At 36.5% G+C, this 24,420-nt stretch overlaps 1 protein-coding gene across 1 annotated transcript in view; it reads left to right on the plus strand.

Moving 5' to 3' along the window:
- Positions 1–24,016, plus strand: part of LOC141288975 (solute carrier family 4 member 11-like) — a 45,767-nt gene extending 21,751 nt beyond the window's left edge. Inside the window, exons 8-17 of the mRNA XM_073821171.1 lie at positions 4,617–4,730; positions 5,082–5,214; positions 7,739–7,812; positions 9,298–9,520; positions 11,477–11,583; positions 13,837–14,002; positions 16,088–16,261; positions 16,391–16,586; positions 20,136–20,305; positions 23,044–24,016. Of these exons, the coding sequence (XP_073677272.1) occupies positions 4,617–4,730; positions 5,082–5,214; positions 7,739–7,812; positions 9,298–9,520; positions 11,477–11,583; positions 13,837–14,002; positions 16,088–16,261; positions 16,391–16,586; positions 20,136–20,305; positions 23,044–23,110 (1,424 nt within the window). The 3' untranslated portion in view covers positions 23,111–24,016. The remainder of the gene's footprint in view (positions 1–4,616; positions 4,731–5,081; positions 5,215–7,738; positions 7,813–9,297; positions 9,521–11,476; positions 11,584–13,836; positions 14,003–16,087; positions 16,262–16,390; positions 16,587–20,135; positions 20,306–23,043) is intronic.
- The last annotated feature ends 404 nt before the right edge of the window (positions 24,017–24,420 follow it).

Raw genomic sequence — 24,420 nt, forward strand, 5'->3', positions numbered from 1 at the left:
ACTAACCCTCCCCTGGACAGAAGCTCGCAAGCTATCTGTCAACAGAGATGAACATGGAGCTGAGACCATCCTGAAATAGTGGACGATAGTAGAGGACAAAAATCCTGACCCTGATCCACAGGGAGGATCGCTTCTCCAGAAGGGGGCACTGCTGTCTTTTAGGGAACCCTTAATGAAAAGGGGAAGCGTGCACAGCCCGGTCCACGCGACCTGTATGAAGGTCTGGCAATCTCACGAAGGTGGGTTGGCGCTCATAGAAGACCCTTCCCAGAAGGGGAGCTGCACAACCGAACAGGAGCGAATGCTCTCGCTGTTACCCTTCATAGAGGGGAGCATACATCCAGAATAAAGGCTGGAGAGTAGAAACCTGAAGCATGAAGGTCAAGCTCCTACCCTGGGAAACAGGGAGGAGAACTTGGCCACCAAGGAGTGGTGCTCTTATAAGTGAACCCTGGAAAGGGGGCACGCCAACATCCTTGTAGCAGGTCCATAACTCTCAAAGGTCTGTCCCTGGTATATTCCTACCCTCAGGAGGGAGGAAACATTCCGTCCTAGGAAGTTGCTCTGAAGGAAACCCTGAATTAGGGGAGCTCAGGTCCGTTCCAGCAATCCTGCGCACAGGGAGGAACGTGAGCTCTTAACCTTAACAAACCCATTCCTCAGAAGGGGGAGCACTCAGTCCTGGGAAGTTGCTCTGAAGGAAACCCTGGATTAGGGGAGCTCAGGTACGTTCCAGCAATCCTGCGCACAGGGAGGAACGTGAGCTCTTAACCTTAACAAACCCATTCCTCAGAAAGGGGAGCACTGTTTGCCTTGAAAGTTTCTGGGAATGAATAAGGGCAGCTTCCTAGTTCAGACACTTCGTAAACCTTTCCTCAGAAAGGGAAGTGGAACTAGGCCTGGGGAGCGAGAATCGATCCTAAAGTGACGGCTTTCTAAGGTGTTAAACACCGAAGGATGCTCAAACCCTCTGTAGGGGAGACATTCGTCAGCCTGGGTGTAGATCCTACATCAAGTGCTGCCTCAGCCCTCAGGCTTAGAATGAGGCGACTTGAAGAGAGTCACAAAGTGGCGCTCAGATTTACATTAAAAACCCTTTCCTCAGAAAGGGGAGCGCACACCAAATAGACCGAGAATCAGGACCCCAGCTGGAAAGCATGTCACCAGGTGGAGCTCAAATAAGAACCTTTTCCGCAGAAAAGGGAGCAACCAAACCTGCTCCGGGTTCGCAGCGAGCACTCCGGTCTGCTGGCACTCCTATTTAAGTGAACGCCTGTCTCAACAGGTGTAGACACTCAGTTTCCATGGAAACCGTATTTAGGAGAGGACACGAAGCGGATCCTCGCACGCAGGCCGTCTGCAACAGAGTTAAACATACTAGTGCAATCTTAACCATAAATATCTAAAGATGCTTACCTAGGGAGAAAGGAAAATTTCCTTTTGCTCGTTTAACCACTGAAGGGGGAAGCCTGATAGTGCTGGAACAAGTGTTGTGTAGACGGACACCACCATACAACCGTTTGAAGGGAGGGGTGCTCCGTCGAGATGTTTCCACCTTTTTCTGAGGAAAAAATACAACACGCAACCTAAACCCTGCAGGCAACACGCCTATCCAGCCATAGGGGGGCGTAACTAGGGAGTTATGCTCCTGTCTCAATAGGGCATAAGTCTACACTAGGCATGCAAAGGACAGCATAAACATACCAAGGGCAAACCCAAGAAAGACTTAGGGAGCTTACCTTGAAGAGGACAAGGTCCTATGTGTAATATATGCTGTAAGGGTTGGTTTACCGCACAGCCTGTGGAGTGGAGAGGGCAAAACACTGCCGTAACCTTAATCCATCGGATCAGAGGGGGGGCGTCTGCCGTAGACTCGTCGTATTTCTTCTGTGGAGAGAGGAAACATATACAGGCCTGAGACAGTATGAAGTTCCTTCAAAGTAAAAAACGGATCATACTCACCCATTTAAGAGCATCCTGCTTCATAGAAAGAGGCGGGATTCCCCTCAGAGACCGCCTGATTCCAGACCGTCAGTAAATTAGGGTTCTATACAGGTAGAACCACCAAAGAACATCATAGGTCCGGGGAGTGCAGGAAGCTTTAATGGAGACAGGGGAATTAATATGGCGACCCGACTGGACCGAGGGAAGGAGAGGTTTTATTAGGTATTACTCTGACCCCTGCGAGAATTTTGTCTCGCTTGGATGACTTCCCTTAAATCCTGTCTGCCACCTCTCGATCCGCGTCGCCTCCTAGACCTGCTCGCAGGGGGAGGAGGAGCGCGGGATGCAACACTAGCCTTCTGCACCTGCCTCTGTTCCTCAGAAGGAGGCGGCGCAGGACCCCTGTGGTGTTCGGGCTGAGACCTGGGCCTTCGAGGGATAAAGGACTTGAAGGCAGCTGAGCGCATCTTCGCTTCTCTGAACTTTTCGACCACCGTCTCGACGGAGGCACCGAAAAGCTCAGATGGCGAAACCGGTGCGTCGAGAAGAAAGCCCTTCTCTTTCCTCCCGACATCAGCCAGGTTCAACCACAGATGTCTCTCCGTAGCCACCATAGCCCCCATGGCCCTGCCCATGTGGGTAGCGGCCTGCTTGGTGGCACGGAGAGCGAGATCCGTGGTGCGACGGAGCTCAGCCACCTGGTCAGGAGAAAGACCCTGACCGTTGTCCAGGTCTTTCAGCAGATCGGCTTGGTAGGCTTGGAGCACTGCCATGGTGTGCAGTGCACCCACCGCCTGACCTGCTGCTGCATACGCTCTGCCGTTCAGCCGGGATGTTAATTGCAGGGCCGGAGAAGGCAGAGAGGGAGTCTTGAGAGAGGAGGCCCGCCCTGTGGAGAGATAGCAGGCTAGCGTCTCTTCAACAGGGGGCATCTTCTCATAGCCGTGGTCACGCAATCCCTCGATATTAGCATAGCTCGCCATGGACGAACTATGAATGCGCGCCGAGTACGGCTTTTTCCAGCCCTTCTCGATCTCAGTATGAAGATCGGGAAGGAATGGGAGACTCACCGGAGCTGGGTGGTTATGGCCTGAAAGATACCGCTCGTCGAGGCGACCCCGCGGCGTTATCTTTCTAGCCCGCTTCCACGGCAGGTCGAGCCTGGCCGTGGCGCGGTCCATAACCTCTAGCAGCTCTTCGTATGCAGGGCAGGAAGGTAGAGAGGATTCAGCCTCAGCGTCTTCATCCATCTCTAGCACTTCCTGTTCTTCTTGGGTGGAACCCAAAAGAGCACTTGCTCCTGGATCTGACGACGTCAGCGATAACGCATCATCATCAACTAGGAGCCTGTCATCGTCTCCGACTGGCGAGAGAGAGAGACCCTTCTCAAGTTCGTCAGCCAGTTCCACTTGCGAGCCCCACGAGCTCAGTTTCCTCCGTGCCTCGGCAACGGCAGGACCCGAACCGCGAGGGGCAAGTGAACGCTCATCTTTCCTCAGAAAGAGAGACAGACGAGACCGGAGCTTCTTCATAGGGAAGCGCTCACAATGTACACACAATGCCCCCTCAAGGACATCGCGTGTGTGCTCTTCGCCCAAACAGAATACGCAAAGCTCATGTGTGTCATCAGGTGTCAAATAACGAGGACACGGATGAACACACCGCTTAAACGACTTGCTAGTGCTTGCCATGATAGTAGTTCAAAGAAAGGATTCTTACCGTTTCTTCCAATGCACATCCAAACCGAGAAAGCTGAAGACAGCGAAGATGTATTGTGTTGCACGGGCGCCTCTTTATGTTATGGTCGCCCGGTAGTGACGCAACGGCAGCGACTGACGCGCCGCGGTGACGTCATACGCTGGCGCCGGCCATTTCATGTAGTTTTTCTATGCATTCTTCAGACTCGAGGCACGCTGCAGCGTTCCCCAAAAGCGCCCTTTAGAGGACGCAGTGAGAGTTCCCTTCGGAAGGGAACCGCTTTTTCATGCACCTATTAAGTTTGAGATTTTGAGTCTTTTTGGTTTTTCATAAAGTGTTTTTTAAGACTAGTGAAAAAAACATCCGAAAAACATTAAGTGTTTCTTTTATAGTATTTCATCTATTTGTGTCAATAGATATAAATTACAATGCATATTTTTAAAGGCTGTTTTCTCAAAATGAGTTTTTTTCTTCTACACTGAGCCATACATCTCCACTTCAGTAGTACTTACACACACCAAACTTTAATTTTTTTTATTCCTGTCTATATCCTGAAGGCTTGTACAGAGTGATCTGTTTATATATAATTTGCTTGATTTTATACATATTATTCCCCCAAAAATGGTAAAAAAAAAAAATATAGTGTTTCCTGTCTGTTTTTTTCTGAATTATGGTACCCAAAATTCCCTCTGTAAAAACTTTTGAAACTAATGTAAAAAAAAAAAAAAAAAAAAAATTTAAACTGACTTCATCCAGTGTTTAGATTTTTGTACTGGAAATGTATGCAAATTAGCCCATATTTTATTAAATAATGTCTCATTTGCATATTTTAACCTAACATTTTAGAAAACTTGTAATACAAAAAATGTTAGCAATCATCAATGTAATCAATCTAGTTAATACCTATTAGTTATTTTTTACCCTATTCACCTGCAGTGCCTCACTTTAACTCCTTTATTTGACCTTCTTTGCAGATGTACAGAAGACTATAATTGGTCAGAGCATTGGAGGAGTGATTTACTCTCTTTTCGCTGGATCTCCGCTGGTCATTCCTCTCACAACTGCACCTCTAGCCATCTTCATCAGCGGTGCTGTATCTTTCTTATAAACACTATACATTCTTTATTCTTTATTCTTTATTCATTTTTCCGTTATTTATTTAAAGCACATACTTACTTCCATTCAAATGTCTTTGCTATTTTTGCACATTGTCTGTCTTGTATACCTCTATATTGTTCTTTTTATAATATGTATCGTCTTGTCACTGTCATTCTGTAGCACTGTGGAGCTCTGTCACAAAAACAAATTCCTAGTATGTGCAAACATACCTGGCAATAAAGCTCATTCTGATTCTGATTCTGATTCTAAAGAAAATTGACCTGACTGTCTCACTCAGAGGCCTTTACAGTTGTTTTGTCTCTTTTGTTTGTATACTGCAGTAATCAGAGGCGTCTGCGATGACTATGACCTCGATTTTCCTGCTTTTTATGCCTGCATTGGCCTTTGGAACAGTTTGTTCCTCATCCTAGGAGGAATCTTCAATGTCAGCCTGTTTATGAAGCTCTTTAAACGGTCAGTGGAGTAGCGCTATGTGTTTATCTACAAGGAATGTGATTTTACTTACTTATGTGGACTTGTTTAATTTCTGACCTGAGAAGTATGACCCACGCAAATTACATAAATAGAAAAAACTGCTTGGTGGTTGAAGGTGAGCGACTGTTTAAAGACTGAAATCATAAAATGACCTTAAACAATTACGAAACACTGCAAAATGCAGCATTTTGAATTATGATTTGGTTTATTGCATTTATTGAACCACAAAGGCAAAGTGCAGAATTCTTTATTTATTTATTTTTCCACGTAAGCAGCTCATGATCCCCGTTTTTTTGTTTTAGCATTTCAGATCCGCTCAGTTCATGCTCGGTAGCTGTATGTTTGGATTGCTTAAAAACTGGCATTTAAAAAACACAAGATATGATGCAAATTATATCTTCTCAAATTTATAATAAGAATCTATTATTAATCTGTTGTCAAAAAAGCACTACAATCTCCCATTGTTTGTACACAAAAATAAAGGCACTATTGTTAAACATAATTTTTTTAAAAAACATTATTATTATTGTAATTATTAAATAATATTTTTTATTTTAAAGGATAATCATGTTATTGCAGAATTATTATTCAAATTATTATTGTATTTATTATTATATTACAATTATTATTAAATACTCATTTATTTCATAGTACAGTAACTTTGTAATTGTAATATTTCTTTATTAATTTGTTACATTTTTATAATTGAATAAAATAAAATACATTTTTTTCATCAAATTAAGATTTTATTGCAATTTTATGATGTAATAAAATAAAACAATGTTTTGAATTATTATTATTATTATTAAATATTCATTTATTTCATAATACAGTAAAATTAGAGATGCGTCTCATTTCTTCTGTCAAGACAACTGCACTGAACATACCTGTCTGAGTGCCATAAATATTCTTTTTCCAATGTTCGCGTGCCTATAACTCAAGAAGTATTTAAGATACTGCAATATGATTATAGATTCTGGTTCTTCATAAACTTTTATTTTGGAATCTTAATTTTCAATGCCCTACATCATTCAGTCCCAGAGATATGGGAATCTCTATGATGGCAGCACTATGAACTAAGTCTCTAGTTTTAACATTATTTGTTCTTCAGACATTCCTGTTTAAAAGAAAAGAAGCATCATATTTTCACAAATTGACCCACATTTGGATTTTGACCACTGAAAATGTGTATATTTTGATGATTTACTCCTGGAGCCATATTAAAATTCCAATATCTCTGGAACCAAATCTCATAAGGCATTAAAAATAAAGATGCCAAAAGGAACATTTGTTAAGACCCAATATCTAAAAGAGCATTCAAATATCTTTAATACTATTGAGTTACAGGCATGCAAACTTTGGAGAAATTTGGAGAAAAACTTACATATATATTATATACTTTATATATTTATGGCACTCAGACAAGTATGTTCAATGCAGTTGTCTTGACAGAAATAAACAAGATACATCTCTAGTTTTAACATTATTTGTTCTTCAGACATTCCTCTTTAAAAGAAAAGAAGAATCATATTTTTTCAAACTGACCCACATTTGGTTTTTGACCACTGAAAATGTGTACATTTTTAACAATTTACTCCTGAAGCCATGTTTAAATTTCAATAACTCAGGAACCAAATCTCATAGGGCATTAATTAAATTAAGATGCTAAAAGGAAAGTTTGCTAAAACCCAATATCTAAAAGAGCATTAAGATATCTTTAATTATTCTTGAGTTACAGGCATGCAAACTTTGGAGAAAGACTTGAAAAGTGCCGTTTCCCCATTTTTGAATGGTCACCATAGGCACATAATGCAACAGCGATTGCTAAAGTCAACAGATTTTACTAATAGAACTACCAATCTCTGTGCAAAAATAAGATAATAATGCTGCCATCTTTCTAAAGTAATTTTTACCCCCCTGTAACTTGAAGGTGAAAATAGCCATTTTGACCTCCCTCTACAAAATAGTGGATTACTCAGTAATTATTCATCCATGACATTTTATATTTTGGCTTTCATCACTACATGTCTATCTTTCTTTAGAATAAATATTAGCTAAAGAAAACATTTGAGCCAGGGAAGTTTTTGAAATTTGGTTGATTTGACATGGAATGACCCCCTAGTAACTAATGTAACTAAAGCCCACTTTAAACACCTGAACAACATACTGACAGCCACCCACAACACCCTAGTATTGCAGTGGAGAGTGTTATGCAAACAAGCACCTCACTCATATTCTTAAGAAAATGTAACAGTCTGGTTGTCTTTCACTGATGTATGAAATCTCCTCAGGCAGACGCCGCATTCTGATATAACTCAGACTCCTCAGTTATGGCCTCTCTCTGTAGCATAAACATCCATCATAAATCTGTGCTGTCCTGTCGCGCACGTGGTAATCTCTGTTTGCGGCGTGCCTTGATTCTGCTGTTATGTCTCGGTTTGTGCTCTGTTGCTTTGATAAAAGGGAAGATGAGTTGTTCACTGTGTGCTGTGTGTCCTCTCAGTTCCACAGAAGAAGTGATAGCTCTGTTCATCTCCATTGCCTTTGTGGGCGACGCTTTGAAAGGCACCATAAACAGTAAGTTCAGAGCTCTGATATGTAAAAAGACCACAGGCCTTGCTGAACTAATATTGAAACTAGAGCAGGCTTGTAATATCTCAGAAATGAATCATTAATGATTATTTAACAGGGAAGAGTGTTCGAAAATGGGGAAAAAATGAAAATGTCTTGATGTATGTTGATGTAAGAATATTGTTGACAATAGATCTGTTTGGTGTGGTTTAAAGGGACAGTTCAATTAAAAACAGAAAATTCTGTCGTCATTTACTTATCCCCATGTTGTTCAAAATCAACATAGATACTTCTGTGTAACAGAAGAAATGTTGAATAAATAGAAATGGATTTGTCATTTTTGGGTGCACTCAGGGGTGTACACTGTAAAAAATTATTGCGCCAATTAGTTATGACAACTTAACATTTTGAGTTAAGTTAACTTATCTGGATTAAACTTGTTGAGGTAACTCAAAAATCTAAGTTTTTCTTGGTTGAACTTATCAGACTTAAAAGAATGAGTCAAATGAACTTATATATGTCAGTTAACATAACTGCTTCAAACATCTGAGCTTTAAATAGAACAAATATGTGCAAAAGAAAACGTATTACTATTTTATGATATCAATACATTTTAAAATTGTATTTGTATGCAATCAGCTATTTTGTAATTTATTATGTTATTATTTTTTATGCATTTCTATGCATGCCATTTATAATGTCCAAATTATATTTCAATGAAATATAGCTTCTGGGTATGCAGGTGCATATGGGCCGGGCAGATTGGAGGCCCACCGAGCCAAGGGGGAACTTTTTCATTGAAACGAGGGAACGAATAGTGAACAGAGCCTGTGTTGTAGCCATTAAAATAGTTCAGTTTTGGATTCCATTGGCAAAGTGGCTAGATTTCATTTCGTTTCTTTATTAAGTTAATTTAGAAATATGTTTGGAACATTTTTATGCTTGTTAAATTCAAGCTTTTGTTTTTTTAAGTAACAACCAAGCGGCCAAACGCAATTAGTTGAGCGTGTTTGATCAATTTAGCCTTCTCACTTTAACACGACTTGCCTTAAAATAAAATCTATAGACATAAATCACTTGATGCATTTCACAATATTAATTGAAACATTTAACCTAGATAAATGTGCGCTGTTAGACACATATCCACTTGTTTGTGTAGAGAGTGAAAGCTAAAGTGCGCTTTGCAGGACATGGAAGCACCACTTGCGTTTTTCTTAATAACAATGTAAACCTAAAATACGCCATCATTTTTGCTCATTAAAGGTAAGAGTAATACATCATTCAGAACTGCAAAAGGTCTTTAAGTAGTTAATCGAGTTGGAGCCCATAATGACTGGGGGGGCCTGTACAATTTTTTTTGCATATGGGCCCGGGGCTGACTTGCTACGCCACTGGGTGCACTATTCTGAGATAGGAAAATGTGTATTTACTGAATCATTTACTCAGTTATGTTTAACCATTGCTCTCTTCGGTATCTCTCTTTTCTCTCAGTATTTCATAAGTATTATCATGGCCTTACACTAGCCAATGGGAGCACAGAGGAACTGCATCATCTGGGTGTAATACTTCATCAGACAGAGAACGAAACGGAGAATGGAAGTGTCCCATTGCCTGCAAACATGGTTCTGTGCACCAGGGAGCGCCCTATTCTCTGCCTGCTGCTGATGCTGGGAACTCTGTGGCTGGGCTATGCCCTCTTCCTCATCAAGAGAAGGTCATTATGGCTAACTGTAATCGCCATTAGTTGCTAATGCTGGGTCATTTGATCTTACATACTTCATTTAAACTAAATTGGCTTCAAGTAACACAGAATGGCTTGGCTTCACAGAGAGAAAATAAAATAGATAATTATGATCATTATTAGAGAAGCTGATTTCTGCCATTGAACAAAGAAAAAAAGTAATTGTGGCTTTTTAATCTCCCATTTCTGACTTTTTCTTGCAATACTGAGTTCTCTTTTTAATGTCAAAATTGTGTGAGATATAGTCAGAATATCAAGATACAATTAAGAGAAATGAAGTCGCAATTCTAAGGGTAAAAAAAATCTGAATTGCAGTACATAAACCGGTTTATATCCTGAAATTGTGATTTTCCCCCCCCGCACAATTATACATTTATATCTTGAGAGAGAAACTTGCAGTTGTAAGAATTTTTTTCCCCCTTGGATTTTATAACACTGAACTGCAAGTTTATATTTTATAATTCTAAGAAAAGAAGTCAGAATTGCAAGGAAAAAATTAAATTGCGAGAAAAAAGTCAGAAATGCAAGAACAAAATAATTGTGGGATAAACTGATAATTGCAAGAAAAAAAATTGCAATTGCAAAAACGTCAGAATTGCAAGAAAAAAAGAATTACAAGATAGAAACTCGCAATTGCAAAAAAGTCAGAAATGCAAGACAAAATAATTCAGATATAAACTCGCAATTGCAAAAATGTCAGAATTGCAAGAAAAAAAATTACAAGATATAAACTCGCAATTGCAAAAAAAGTCAGAAATACAAGAAAAAATAATTGTGGGATATAAACTGATAATTGCAAGGAAAAAAGAATTGAGATATAAACTCGTAATTGAAAAATGTTAAAAATTGCAAGAAAAAAAGAATTGCAAGATATAAACTCGCAACTGTGGGGAAAAAAGTCAGAATTGTAAGGAAAAAAGAATAGTGAGTTATATCTGAAAATTCTTGATTTTTACACAGTTGCAATTGCAAGAAAAGTCAGAATTGCAAGAAAAAAGAATTGTGAGACTTGCAATTGTGGGGGGGGAACTCACTGAATTGAGTGAGTTTATATCTGAAAATTCTGGTTTCAAGCAATTGCGAGTTTATTTCCTGTAATTCTGACTTCATAACTTGCAGTTTTAAGTTTAAATAATGCAATTCTGAGAAAAGAAGTCAGAATTGCAAGATAGGAATCAGAATTGAGTTTTTATCTTAAAATTCTTTCTCGCAATTGCAAATTTATATCTGGCATTTCTTTTTTTCTCACAATTCTCACATTTCTCACCAAAAAAAAAGTTTAGCTCACAATTATTATTTTTTTTTTTTTGCAGTTGTGAGTTTATATCTCTCAATTCCTTTTTTCTTGCAGTTGTCAGTTTGTATCTCACAGTTCTTTTTTTTCTTGCAATTCTCAAAATTTTTTCCCAATTCCTTTTTTCTTGCAATTGTCAGTTCATATCTCAGTTATTTTTTTCTTACAATTCTGACTTTTTTCCCACAATTGAAATTTTTTTCTTGCAATTTTGACTTTTTTTCAGGATTATAAGACATAAACTTACAGTTGCAAGTTATAAAATCCAATTCTGAGAAGAAAAAACAATTTTCTTACAACTGCGAGTTTCTCTCTTATAATTCTAACTTTATAACTTGCAGTTTTATTTGTATAATGCGATTTTAAGAAAAGAAGTCAGAATTGCAATATAGAAATCAGAATTGAGTTTTTATCCTAAAATTCGGACTTTTCACAATTGCAAGTATATTTTACAATTCTTTTTTCTCACAATTATTAGTTTTACTTTTTTTTGCGCAATTCTGAATTTTTTCTCGCAAAAGAAAGTCTAAATTGTGAGATAAAAAGTCACAATTACTGTTTTTTATTCAGTGGCAGAAACAGGTTTCCATATATTATTCAAAGTTTACATTTTCTAATTTCTTGTTTCTTTCTAGTCCATTCCTGCATGCTAAAGTCAGGGAGGTGGTGTCAGACTGTGCATTGCCAATCTCTGTGGTCATCTTCTCCTTCGTGGGCTCCTACTTGTTCATTGACATTCAGCGTGAGTCCTCACATTAAAGAAATCTATTATTATCATGCAGCACTTTTGCTTATATCATAATTATCACACATTCACTCTGGGATATGTGCAATTTCATCCCATAATAATGGTGAATGTAATAATTATGCAACCCATCATAACTTCAAAATTCAACTAAACATGTCATTGTCATCATTTACCTGTCATAATGCTATTCCAAACCTGCATGACATTCACAAAAGGAAATGATTAGCTGGGTTTTTGATGGAAATTAAGGCTGTCAGGTAAGAAAAATGACAAAAAGAGCAACATAAAAGTAGTCCATGCACCATGAGCTATATTCCATGTCTTTTAAAGACATTGTGTGATGGATAGATTTTAGAATTTTTTTTCTTTCACACTTTCACAAATTCAAACAAAGGCACTTTAAAGGAAAGTCAGTTCACTTAGCGACCATATTTGCAACACCTTCTGGCACCTTTTTCGCACATGGAAGTCAAACTCCTATGTAGGCCATAAAAAGTCTTAAATGGTACAAGAAAGTCTTAATTATGATTTCAGGAGGTCTTAAATTTGCAGTTACCGGGAAAACTGCAATATTTCTGCTGTTCTGAAAGCGCCACCTGCTGGCAGAGAATGAATTTGCATTTCCAATAAGGCCGTCTGCTGTTTTTATTCTGACCAACATGAAAATTAACCAAAGATTTTACACATCAAACATGCAGAGTTGTAAATGTAAACTAGTGGATCGACATGAAGACAATACATTATAGAAATCTAATATATAAATATATTGATTGTGTTTTTATAATAAAATACTTTAGACATAATTTTATAAAACATATTGTTTTGTGAAAACCTGTATCTGAACCGTGAATCATGCTGTAAATAATTTACAGTTTAATATGTTACCGTGGACATTGCCCTACACTGCTATGGTTTAATTTTACTTGTGCTTCTTAAAGTCTTAAATTTGAGCTTAAAAATCCTCCAGATACTCTGGTACTTGAATGAAAAAATAGTGATACTGTTCATATGAGTTTATACAATCTTATTTGTACGTTTTCGTATGATCTGTTATGTTTTAGGGTGGACTTTTGTGCTTACTGTTTTCATAAAAATCTCACATTTTTGAACTATTTATGTAAAATATTTATATAACTACTATATTACTTGAAAATGTAAGTAATTTACAACTGTAACACTGCAAAAAACGTTTGACTTGTTTCCAGCCAAAATATCCCCCCAAAAAAATCTTAAATCAAGAAGGATTTTCTAGACGAGTAAAAATTATTTTCTTGTTTTCAGAAAAAACGAATCAAATCTTACCCCATTGGCAGCTTATTTTGCTTGTTTCAAGCAAAAACACACTTAATTTTGACTTGTTTTTTTTTTTTTTTTCATAAAACAACAATGATTTTTATTCTTGATTGAAGAATTTTTAGATATTTTGGCTGGAAACGACAAAAAAGCTATGTAAGAAAGGCATTTTTTGCAGTGAATTTGTTACTGATTCCAAATTACATGACAAAAAATTTTAATCAGGTAATGTAATCAGACTACCTTTTGATTACTTTTAGATTACTTTTGGCCTAATTCGTTTATCACATTGATTTAAAGAGGATAAAATAATGATTTAGATTAAAGAAACCCTGCATGCATGTAAATAAGAAATGCATGCATTTGTGCATTTTAATGTGTAGGGAAAAGACCCTTCAAAGACAAAGGCTTGTGAATATTATGCAATTATGTAATTAAAAAAAAAACTTTCTATGAGAAGTGAAACAATGACTTTACCAGCTGGTGATTGGCTTTTTTTATTGAAAAGGCAAAACTCTATTACTAAAGCCACCATATTGTATGTTTAATTTTCTTCTGTTCACCGCAATATGAGTGAACTGTTAGTTAAGTCTAGTCAACTTTATTTATATAGTACTTTATACAATACAGATTGTGTCAAAACAGCTTTACATTATTAAACAGAAAAGTAGTGTGTCGATAATGTTAGAGGACAATATTAAACACTCAATTTTCCAGTTAAAGTCAGTTCATCATTGGAAACTGTTAATATTATACACTCTTTGATTCAAACCTGTCACCTCAAGACATGTCACAGCAGGACTTCATAATCAATTGCCATTGACGTCAAACCTTTCACTATCTATTTTGAGGTGACAGGTTTGAATGTGGTTTATAAGCCTTGGCAAAGGGTAAGTAAATATTTGCAGTTTGGGTGAACTACACATTTAATTATTTCAATATGTTGATCCACAGTTCCAGTATTCAACTACCAGAATGAAGCCGTATTCAAAGTAGCAGCTTTTGACCGGCTGACCGGGATGAACGTTTTAAGTGCTTGTGGTCTTGGCTTTCTCCTTGCCCTGCTCATCTTCATTGACCAGAATATTGTGGTTTCTCTCACCAATGCTCCAGAGAACAGGTATCCATCCAGAAAATCAAAACGTACTTCCATTAGTAGTGTCATATTTGAGTTTAAACATTGAACGGTAGTTTTTTGTACTTGCAATATCTTCTCTAATTGCGAGCAGTGCTGGGTAGTAACTGATTACATGTAATCTGGATGAAGTAATCAGATTCCAAAAATTAAGTATTTGTAATTTGATTATATTACATTTTTAAAAATACTTGTGATCAGACTACAATTACTGTTTTACTGATTACATGATTACATTTTAAAATTAGATTACATTACAAAAGCATTAAAATTCATGTTATTTTTTAATCATATTTTATTTTTTTAATGAACTTCTTTCACCTATATATGTGACCCTGGACCACAAAACCAGTCATAAGGTTAAATTTTACAAAATTGAGATGTATACATCATATGAAAGCGCAATAAATAAGTTTTCCATTGATGTATGGTTTGTTAGGATAGGACGATATTTGGCTGAGATACAACTATTTGAAAATCTGGAATCTGAGGGTGCAAAAAAATCAAAATACTGAGAAAATCACCTTTAAAGTTGTCCAAATTGAGCTCATATTACTAATCAAAAATTACATTTTGATATGTTTGCAGTAGGAATTTTACAAAAAATCTTCATGGAACATGATCTTTACTTAATTTTCTAATGATTTTTGGCATAAAAGAAAAATCAATAATTTTGACCCATACTATGTATTTTTGGCTATTACTACAAATATACCCCAGCGACTTAAGACTGGTTTTGTGGTCCAGGGTCACATATTTACTTAAAAAACCTCCTGAGATCCTGAGAAGTTAAATGAGAAGTTCACTTACAGAACAAAAATTTACAGATAATTTAATCACCCCCTTGTCATTCAAGATGTTCATGTCTTTCTTCAGTCGTAAAGAAATTGTTTCTTGAGGAAAACATTTCATGTTTTCTCTCCATATAATGGACTTCAATGGTGCCTGTGAGTTTGAACCTTTAAAATGCAGCTTAAATGATCCCAGCCAAGAAATATGGGTCAGTTATTTTCTAAAAATAATTACAGTTTATATGCTTTTTAACCTCAAATGCTTATCTTGTCTAGCTCTGCAATGCGCATGCATACTCTGTGTATTTCAGTTTAATACAGTTAGGGTATGTTGAAAAACTCCCAACTCATTTTCTCTTCCAACTTCAAAATCACCCTACATCGCTCCAGAAGTACCGAACCAGTGTTTACAAAGTCAAAGTGTAAAGACGATCAAACGCCCTTTACAAAAACAAAAGGTAAAACAGTGATGTAGGGTGATTTTGAAGTTTGAGGAGAAAATGAGATGGGAGTTCTTAAACCTACCCTAACTGTATTGATCCAGAATCCACAGAGCACACACAGAGCTAGACAAGACAAGCATTTGAGGTTAAAAAGTATATAAATTGTAAAAAAAGATTGCTTCTCTAAATAAGACCCTTCTTTCTTGGCTGGGATTGTTTAGAGCCCTTTATAGCTGCATTTAAACTACATTTTGTGAGTTAAAACTCACAGGCACCATAGAAGTCGACTATATGGAGAACATTTGTAAAATGTTTTCCTCAAAAAACATGATTTCTTTACAACTGTAGAAAGAAAGACCGGAACATCTTGGATAACAAGGGGATGCGTACATCGTCATTGTCTGTAAATTTTTGTTTTGGAAGTGAACTCCTTTAATGATTAATTAACACATTTGCATGTCCACAGTTCTCTGACATTAGTTAATGATCACATGACCTGCATGAAATTAAATTTAGTTTTCTTTTTACATTAAACACTACTATATGTATGTAATATAATGTGTATTTCCATTACAGGTTTAGGTGTTAAATTTATATAAGGTGGTATTAAAAAGACCTAAAAAAGTCCTGAATTTCACTTGTTCATACCTGTAGAAACCCTGCTAACAGACTACAGTTTGTAAGTAATCTACCCAGCACTGTTTGCCAGGATTTAATTGGTTTACTTTTTTCAGAGATCAGTGAGCCATCATTCACAGTGTCAGTTCAGCGTCGACAGTCGTGGGATGCTGAGAGACGCTGTATGATCTCTTTTGGTGTGCTTGCGTGTGTTTCAGACTGCTAAAGGGAACGGCGTACCACTGGGACCTGATGCTCTCCGGATTTATCAACATCCTGATGTCGGTGCTGGGGTTACCATGGATGCACGCGGCTTTCCCACACTCCACGCTGCATGTGCGTCAGCTGGCGCGGGTGGAACAGCGAGTGGAGGGGGGCCATCTCTATGAAACGTGATAGCAAGCACCTACAACACACTTAGAAAACATGATACTCACAGTTGATGTTTAAATATGAGTCTGTGAGTAACATCAAGTTTGATTAACAAGGCTTGTAAAACACATCCTCATGTGTACCTGCAGGATAGTCAGCGTGGAGGAGACACGACTTACGTCGCTGGCTGCGAACATCCTGATAGGTTTGTCAGTGTTTTTGCTGCCGGTGCCCCTGCAGTGGATACCGAAACCCGTTCTCTATGGCCTCTTCCTGTACATCGCTCTCACATCTATTGATGGAAACCAGATGTGTGACCGAATGGCCCTTCTGCTTAAAGAACAAGTAAGAGCCTTGAGAGCCAGGAGTAATCATTCAGTGGAGTATCTTGTTCAGATGTATCCTGCTTTTCAAAAGTTCTGTTTAATGCATTTTTATTCAACAAGGACGCATTGAAATATAGATGCAAGCAGCAATTATGGGGCCAAGCACTAGACAAGCAACTGCAGAAATGTGTAATTGAAGGCATTTTAGAGTCAAAATGGCTGAAAAATCATTAGTAATATGATTTATTGGCATATCACGTTTGACCAATAGGTGGCACTGTTATCAAATCGATGTGGTGTGTTCTGTGTGAAAGGAAGTGACGTGAGGCCAAGCATGGTGACCCATACTAGGAATTTGTGCTCTGCATTTAACCCATCCAAGTGCACACACACAGTAGTGAACACACACCCGGAGCAGTGGGCAGCCATTGCAGTTGGGGGTTCGGTGCCTTGCTCAAGGGACTCACTCAGTTGTGGTATTGAGGGTGGAGAGAGAGCTGTACATTCACTCCCCCCACCTACAATCCCTGCCGAGACTCGAACCCGCAACCTTTGGGTTACAAGTCCGCCTCTCTAACCATGAGGCCACAGCTGCCCCCTAGTTGACAATGACACACAAAGTTATGCCAGAGTTATGCCAAAGCATTGCAGGGATACAGCCTTAAGTGTCATTTTGGCATCTTGCCTCAAATTCATTGCTGTGATATACCAAAATGGTTTTGTCTATCAACACAAAATCTATAACTTTTTGTCAACATGGTCTAAAGTTGATATGATTCGATTTTGGTGAAAATTGGACCAATAGTCTAGGAGGAGTACGAAAAAGTAATTGTTAAAGAAAATCAAAATGGTGGACAGGACGTTTGGCTGACTATGGCAACAGTGGTATCACTGTTGACTCAGCATGACCCAAGGAGTCTATTAATACCAGTCTCATTACAATGGGCAAAATTCAGTAAAGCTATTAGCATTTATTTTGACCACAAGGTGGCACTGTCTCAAAACTTTTTGAGTACTTTTAGGTCATGGTCTTGATGGTATATACAAAGTTTCATAATGGTACACCAATGCATTTATAAAAATTTAGCATTTTCTATCATAATACTCTATTGAAGTCAATGGCAATTTCATGTTTTGTTTAATTATAGAGCCACCAAGAGGCACAATCCCACCAAATTTGTTATGTGTTCTTAGTGTGTGCTCATATATATGTGTGTCAAATATATAATTTTTATATATGAGAAGAGAAAAAATGACAGATGGTCTGACTTTGCTTTAAAAAAATTTTGCCACTAACAAAATTTTAGCAGTTAGGCATTGGCATATAGCCAGCATGCGTTCCGAATTTCCTACGGTGGTTTTGTGTCGATCGGAGTAGCGGTTTCTAAGATATTGGCAAATGTTGGCAAAAGTGCTAAAATTCAACGTTGTGCAAACAATAAGGTAAAACCTGGCATGTCTGGTATCGCTGGACTCGGCAAGGATTCATGAGTCTAAAACGATGACTGCCGTGAAAATAAATCACCACACCCAAGGTTAAAAGCATGTCAATATTTGATTTTAGCACTAGGTGGCTCTAAACTTGTCATGCTCTTTAGGGCATCGTGCTGATGACCCATACCAAGTTTGCAATGATACAATGCATTTTTAACACCAGATGCATTTTACTACAAAATTCAAAATGGCCAATGCCCAAAATGGCTGACATGGAAAAAATTGGGTATGGTTTGACTCGGCATGGTGCACATAATCTAAAGAGTGTTTTGTTAAAATTTTTTTTGGCTAAAACAAGTTATAAGCAAAAAGAGCTATTTTTCCTATCTCTTGACCACTAGGTGGCACTCCACCGAAACACTGCAGGTAGCCTTAGGTCATGCTTGTTATAACACAAACAAAAGTTTGGCTCAATACGCCAAACCATAGCAAAGATATAGCCTCAAATCAATTTTTGCTTTTTGTAGAATTGGTTTGCATGTTATTTGAGAATGGTTGGACAAACCAAGTTTTTGCCAGCATGGTCTGAAGATGATCTGAGCCAATTTTGGTGAAAATCGTGCAAACCATCTAGGACTAGTTTGAAAAAGTAGGTTTTAAAAACTATTAAAAATAGTTTTTTAATTTTAATAGATTTTTAAATTTCGGAAAAACTAGAAATTTTGAAAAAATAATAATTTTGATTCTGTGCCTTACGGTTCAAAATTTATTAGAAGACCGGAGAAATGATGCTGAAAATCCAGCTTTGATTTTTTTCACATAAAATACAGTTATTTTAAATTGTAATAATATTTCACAATATTATTGTATTTGTGATCAAATAAAAGAATCTTTGGTGATCATAAGAGACTTCCTTCAAAAACATTTAAAACAATTTTACCAACCCAAACTTTTGAACAGTAGTGTATCTATAGAGAAGAATTATTCATTTTAGCATCTTAATTATTTCACTGGGGAAGATCTGGTCATATGGAACAATATTGGGACTTTTTTCAGCTTGAAACCAATTTTTGATTCAAATATGAAAAAACAATATGGGTCATTTTACAGAAATGTCTACTTTTGATACAAATTTATTTTATTTCCTCACATTTAAACATAGACCACATTATTAGATTACCTCTTGACTTTATGAATTATTTAAAGACAACTTGTACAATTTATTTTGTCACTGGTGTTACCTTCTTTGGCAGTATTAAAGGTTTTATGAAATATTATTTCTTGATTGTTTTTCAGCACATGACGTCAGAGTTACAGAAAAATAATGAAAATGCAAGAATAATAAGATTGTTTTATTTAATTTGACAGAAAAAAAACACAGTAACACTAGTGTTACCCATAAGGAAGGTGCCACTGTATACAGTTAATAAGTTAATAAAGTCAATAAAGACACATAAAACAAGCAGTTAAACATGCACTGTAACTTTGTTTAGCTGTACAGGTTCCTTAGGGTTTCAGACCCTTTATATTTTGACATCAACCCAAGTCTCCAGTTTACTCAGTATGATCAATGATACTTCATTTATTGTGTAATTCAATAGTGCAGCCTTTAAATATAGACAACCCCAAGGAAAATCAATATATATATATCACTATACTGTACTATACACTGTAGTGAGGGACCGTCTGTGCTTGTGAAGAGTCCGTATAAATCTACACTGTTTTGAATCCCAGTCTGTTCTAAAGCAATGCAGATTTTACAGTTTTAAACTCAACATGAAAGCATTATCAATAGATTTTAAAGTAATTTAACATATTTATGAGTTTTTGTCCTAACAAGACATATCAAGAGTCAAACACTGGTCACAGTGGAATAGCACCGGCCCAAAATTTGACTCTTCCCAACTGTACTGTATGTTTAAGATCAAATATCTTCTACATCACACAGTGCAGCGGTTTTGTGTTCTGTATGAACGGACTATCAGCTTTTTGCTGGAAATGTATCCTAGTTTGTTCATGGAGCGTGTATTGGGAAAGAAAATAGGATTATATTAGATTTCTCTGTTGACTAATATGAAATAATACAAATCTGTCACTGATCATTCTTATACTAATCTCAATCTCTGTTCCCAAGACGTCGTATCCACCCACTCACTACATCCGCAGAGTGCCGCAGAGGAAGGTGCATTATTTCACAGGCCTGCAGATTGTTCAGCTGATCATCCTGTGTGCGTTTGGGATGTACCCTCTGCCCTATATGAAGATGATCTTCCCTTTACTCATGATCATGCTCATTCCAATAAGGTATGCCATAGATTTTATACCAAAGCGTCACTACACTTTTAGAAAAATAGGTACAGTGCTCTCACTGAGATGGCATCCTAAGGTACACAAGCTAAAAGGTACATAGTTTTTACCTTATTTTCCCCTAAATAATGCATATTATTATGTTAAAGCTTCATAAGTGACCCTGGACCACAAAACCAGTCATTAAGGTAATTTTTTATTGAGATTTATACTGAAGCTGAATACATGAGTTTTCCATTGATGTATGGTTTGTTAGGATAGGACAACATTTGGCCGAGATACAACTATTTGAAAATCTGGAATCTGAGGGTGCAAAAAAATCAAAATATTGAGAAAATTACTTTTAACCCTTTAAGTGTCACCCCCCATTTTTGAAAATAGAAACTTAAACTTAAATTGTTATAAATCATTGTAACAGAGAAATTCCTGCGTTGAAGTTAAGGCAATAGGATGTTACATGTATGTGTGTGAAAGGCATTCTGTCCCTCGGGGCTTGCCGTAGGCAAGAGAAAGTGCACGCGCATGGTTGGATGAGAGCGCCCCCAGGTTTGGTGTGCGTTGTGAAAAATAAAAATAAAAAGTATGCACCGTTCAGTGAACCTCTTGGTCTCGTTTGGATTATTTTATTACTGTAAAAGTGTTTAGGCGAACCCAATACGAAAGCTCGGTTACATTGGTGGCAGCGGTTTTGTTTTGAGTATGTTAAGTGAGTATATTAAAGTATTTCGGCGGTTGTTAAACTAGTTAGCTTAACTTCAACGCAGGACTTTCTCTGTTACATCATGAACACTTTGGAATACAGACCTAAGGTCTCATTTTTAAGATGACAATCTGCAGATTACTATAGATTTTGAATCATTTCAAAACAGTAATGTATCAAAAAATTATAGTTTAAATTTACTGTTAAGAAAATGCACTGTACCAATTTTTTTATGTTATATTAAATAAATATTTTAGTAAATATTTTTAAATCCAAAATTTATATACAATTAAAGCCTTATGTCTAAATAAGTTACGTTCCAAATTTGAAGTTGATATAAAAAAAAAATTAAGGTTCCTGTGAGATTTTATTTAGGGCATTATACCATAAACAGCAACTGGGTCCAATTAAAACTCCACTGAATTTTGGTTGAAGCATTTTTCTAACCACCAAATATGGAATCCTGAGACTCAGATCTTTGCGACAATATGTATTTTGTCAAGATTATAAATTTTTTTTTCTAAAAGACTGTAACACATGTTGTAATATGACACTTGACTCCAGCCACTAAGGGGAGGAGACCGCTAAAAGATTTTAAAGTACCATTTCCATGGTAAAGCAATATCCAAGGGGTTAAAGTTGTCCAAATAAAGTTGTTAGCAATGCATTTTACTAATCAAAAATTTACTTTTGATACATTTACAGTATGAAATTTACATGGAACTTAAATAACTTAATACATCTTAATATCCTAATGATTTTTGACCATGTAAAGTTATAAGCAAAAAGAGCCATTTTTTGGCATTGCGCCGAAACACTGCAGGTAGCCTCAGGTCATGCTTGTTTTAACACAAACCAAGTTTGGTTTCAATACGCCAAATCATTGCGGAGTTATAGACTCACATCCATGGTTGGCGTGTTTTTTGAGAGCGGTTGGACAAATCAACTTGAATTGCAGAACTTTTTGCTAGCATGCTCTAAAGGTGATCTGAGCCAATTTTGGTGAAAATCAGACAAACCGCCTTGGACAAGTTCAAGAAAGTAGGTTTTACGAACTATTAAAAATAGAAAAAAAAAAAAAAACACGAAACCTTACGATTTTTGAATTTTGGACTTCATTCGACTCGGCATAAGCCAAGGACTTCAGAGAAAGGAATATTGATTCTGTGCCTTACGGTTCAAAAGTTATTAGAGGACTGGAGTAATGATGCTGAAAATTTAGCCTTTAAACATTTAAAACATTTTACCAACCCTAAACTTTTGAACAGGTGTGTATCTATAGAGAAGAATTATTCGTTTTAGCAGCTTAATTAATCCACATTTGGGAAAGAACTGGTCATAGGGAACAACATTGGGACTTTTCCTACTTGAAACCAAATTTTTGATTCAAATATGAAAAAAGAAAAAAAATATATATATAGATCATTCTACAGGAATGTCCACTTTTAATACGTCAAGATGTCTTAAGTTTTTTTTTCTAACATTTAAACTTAGACCACATTATTAGATTACCTTTTGACAAATTGTATATAATTTATGATGATGGAGAAAAAGACACTTAAGGGGTTAAAGTTGCCCAAATTAAGTTCTTAGCCATGCATTTTACTAATAAAAATTTTACTTTTGATATATTTACAAAATATCTTCATTGAACATAATCTTAATGTCCTACTGATTAAAAAAGAAAATTTGATCATTTTGACCCATACAATGTATTTTTGGCTATTGCTACAAATATACCTCTGCTACTTAAGACTGGTTTTGTGGTTCAGAGTCACATTTTAGTGCCTAAATTGTACATATTATTACCTTTTGAAATGATACCAGCACAGTGACCATTTTGTCATTTTTTTTTTTCTGAGAATGTGCATTTTATCATGTTTTTGACATTATAGCAAAACAGCTTTTCTGCTGTTTATTGTATTTGTGTGTTACATTTGTCAGACAATGCAGATTTGGTTATAAGACATATTCTGAGGGATAAGGCTGTTAAGGGTTAAATAACATATGCCATAATATAACATTTTCTTTGCAGGAACTACTTGTTGCCGAAGATTATTGAAGCAAAGTATTTGGATATCATTGACTCTCAACACATGTAGATGAGCAAATGAAAAGAGACTGTTCAGAAACATTAACACTTTTAAAGTGCAAGGGGAAAGTGCATTTCCTATATATGCACTTGTTAGAAAACATGGTTTTCTGGCTGTGATCTGTGCCTTCAATATCAGCTTTGATTTTGTTTTTCTTCAATGGTGCCTGCCAATTCTTATTTATTTAGTGGAATCATAAACTCTTATTTTTCTTCCCATGATTCTCAAGTGTCTCTTTGTTCAGGCACAGCATGTATCTGGCACTGGGATATGCGGTGAGCGTTATTATTATTTTATTTTGCTATCTGAAACCACACAGAAATATTTGATCAAACAATACAGCAGATCAAACACATTTCAAAACCACAACACAATCTCAACACATTTCATTCAAAGCTTAACGTTCTCTAACGTATTCAGGTTTTATAAAATACGTCAACTCTCTGATGCCGGTAGACAGAAAAATGTCTAAATGTAAAATTCACATCCTCCTCACCACTACAACCTTTGACTCTTAACCATAATACACTATGATTGTCCTCTTGTTTTTATGTTCATTATTTCTAATGTAAATTCAACCTAGCTAATGAAAATAGTGATGCAGGAACCTCTGAAAAATTTACTGTTATTCTCTATTGCTTTGGAGAAATGTGCACCGCTCTCAGAATACATTAATGCATCATTGTGAAGAAGAAAATTGGGACCAATTATGTTCTTGTTTTGACATAAAGAATGTATTTATTTAATAGATTTCATTAAATATTCATGCACAAGAGGGTTACATTTCCTGCAATAAGGAAAATCTGTCTGACATGTACTCTTTCAGACCAAATTATTTTGTCATGTCTCTTTTTTTTGGGAAATTAATGGCTGTATTCATCAAGGATGTATTAAATAGATCAAAACTGACACTAATAAAACAGTACTAATAAAAACTGTTTATGATGTTTATAATGAGTTATTTTCATTTTCCTCTTCATCAAAGAATCCTGAAAAAATATAAGTTTTTTATTCTCAACAGAAATGTTTCTTAAGCCTCAAATCAGCATATTGGAATGATTTCTAAAGGATCATGTGACACTGGAGACTGGAGTAATGATGCTGAAAAATCAGCTTTGATCACAGAAATAAAATACATTAAAAAAAAATATATATATGCCTTACAAAAGTCAAAATTATGACATATTTAAGTGATAATTATGAGATAAATTATAGAAATTATTACTTTAAAAGTCGTAATTTCAAGATAAAAAGTCAAAATTATGACTTTACAAGTTGAAATTGATTTAAAGACTATAAACACATTGGTCACAGGATAG

This window comes from Garra rufa, chromosome 16 (assembly GCF_049309525.1).
Source record: "Garra rufa chromosome 16, GarRuf1.0, whole genome shotgun sequence".
NCBI lineage: Eukaryota > Metazoa > Chordata > Actinopteri > Cypriniformes > Cyprinidae > Garra > Garra rufa.